Source organism: Gossypium hirsutum, chromosome D12, assembly GCF_007990345.1.
Source record: "Gossypium hirsutum isolate 1008001.06 chromosome D12, Gossypium_hirsutum_v2.1, whole genome shotgun sequence".
NCBI lineage: Eukaryota > Viridiplantae > Streptophyta > Magnoliopsida > Malvales > Malvaceae > Gossypium > Gossypium hirsutum.
The window spans coordinates 56,984,988-56,987,157 of record NC_053448.1 but is presented as its reverse complement, the minus strand read 5'-3'; the positions used below and the strand labels follow the sequence as shown (position 1 = coordinate 56,987,157).

The window sequence follows — 2,170 nt, the reverse complement described above, 5'->3', positions numbered from 1 at the left end:
CCCCATTGATTTTTGCCGACTTAAAACATAGAAGCAGGCAATGAACAACTATCTTCAGCACCCCTCTAACCTTGTTATTTGATTGCAGATCCTACTCTGCCTGAACTCATCCATCACACTTTCCAACCACACATCTCTTCATCTGTATCCCCTTTCCACTTTATTTGTCTCTAAAAATGTGCTTTTGATTTCCTTGGTTTAGCATATTCAAATGTCTTGAAAAAAAGTCAACATGTTCTGGTACATGCATAAACTATAATGGGGCACTCCATTTTTAAGTTGTATAATCAAAGTCAAATAAACTTGAAATGGATAAAACAATAAACAGCAAAGATATAGCAAGTACAAGCTTCTTGTTTCAGAAAATTTTATTCCAAACTCTGAAAACCAACAATTTAGGCATCTTGAGATATCTCAGTCATTTGTTGATCATGAACACATACAAAAAAGGGAAGCAATATGAGAAAAAAAGTCTTAGGATTGAACCAAAGCTGGTTAAGAAAATGATTAACCTGTGATAGCTGAATTCATAGCACTGTGAACGTCAACACCTATTTGGGCTTCAGCTTTCTCCAGATCAGTTGTAGCCGAGACAAGCTTTTGAGTAAAGTCAGCCAGACCCTTCTGGACCAAGGCTGGGTCAAGGCGGTCGACTGGCACTGCTTCCACAGCAATAATATCCGCAACAGAGTTGGCATGGATAAGAGCAAAACCACTGCTAAGGAAATATTTTGTGACATCATTTCCTTCATGCACCGACAAGATCCCAGGTTTCAGTTCAGCAATTGTAGGGACATGTCCAGGCAAAATACCCATCTGTCCAGTTGTTGCTGGAACTATTACCATGTCAACCTGATAAATATTAGATGCACTACAAAGTCAGAACCTTGAGAATATAATGTCAATCGGTTTATTCAGTTCACTTCTTTATCCATCTTCTACCTACCAAAGTGAAAAGGAAGAGAAAAAAATATAAAAGGGCATAATAGTTTCATGGATTCAAAATGCTCATATTACAAAATTCCATAACATTGAAGCAGCATAAGATTTCTTTGAAGATGACGCCCAACTCTATGCATAAAGGATCTAAAAATGCTTTGGTTTATAAGCTTGATAGATAATTGATTCAGTGTTTCCATCATATATACTTTGATAAAATTATCAAATTAAACATTCAAATAGAACACATTGAAGAAGCTACAAATCCTCAGTAAATGCATAAAATTCATTACTTCTACCTTTTTTAAAAAAAAAAACCATAATGAAAATAGATCAACTACTTGATTTTTTACTGACCATTATCAATAAAAGCCTTGATCCAAGCGACAGAGAGTTTCAAAAAGACCAATCAATTAAAAAAGAAACCATAAATCAATCCAACAAAATCTAAATCGGAGCAAAACCCAGACGCCAAACCCACAACCATCAATCACACGTCAAAGATCCATCCAAATCACGATAGGAGGACAAAAAAAAACCCCATTAGGTTAAACTAAAAAGAAGAGAAAAGAAACCTCTTTAGCGGAGAGCTCAGATGCATAAGGAAGAACAAAGTTAACGGTGAGTTTAGAAGGGATAGCAGAAGGGGTGGCGGGGCGAGGGGTCATGAAAGAAGATGGTGTCTTGGGAGGGTCTAAGTTGGGTATGACTTTGGACCATGATTCGATGAAGCTCGAATCTTGAGCGGGTGTGGCTGGTACATCTGACGAAAATGCTCGACTTCCCCTCCATGGGGTGGTAGTTCGAGCCAAGAGGCGTGACGCTTGCCGGAACATCGTCGGTAGGGTTCTTTTGCTTTTTTCCTCCTGGTGGCGATGGATTTTTGGGGGTTTGGAGATTGGGGAAATGTTTTGGGCGTTTATTTGGATTTTGTTTTTTCTGGCTTTTTTACTGTTCACTTCTTTGCTTTGCGTAAATCCGGCAAAATACCAAAAAAAAAAACTATTTTTTTAATTTATCGAAATGGGCTCGATATTTTATTATTTATTGGAATGAATTATTTTCTCCCAAAGCGCTCTGTCGTGGACGCAATTTGCTACCACGTAGCGCGTCCTTGGGGACGCGTTTTCCCCGTTTTTCCCACGTTAAGTTTTTTATTTTTAGGGTTAGGGTTTAGGATTTTTAAGATTTTTAAAGTTTTGGAGAAAAAAAGTAAACAAATAAGGGATTA

The 2,170-nt window shown here is 37.6% G+C and overlaps 1 protein-coding gene across 1 annotated transcript; it reads right to left on the bottom strand.

The window, feature by feature from the left end:
* Positions 1–336: 336 nt before the first annotated feature.
* Positions 337–1,882, bottom strand: LOC107946711 (ATP synthase subunit delta', mitochondrial-like). The gene is made up of 2 exons (NM_001327517.2): positions 1,515–1,882; positions 337–852 (listed from the first exon to the last, which is right to left on the bottom strand). The coding sequence occupies exons 1-2, from the start codon at positions 1,773–1,775 to the stop codon at positions 508–510; spliced, it is 606 nt and encodes a 201-aa protein (NP_001314446.1). The 5' UTR covers positions 1,776–1,882; the 3' UTR covers positions 337–507.
* Between the last annotated feature and the right edge of the window lie 288 nt (positions 1,883–2,170).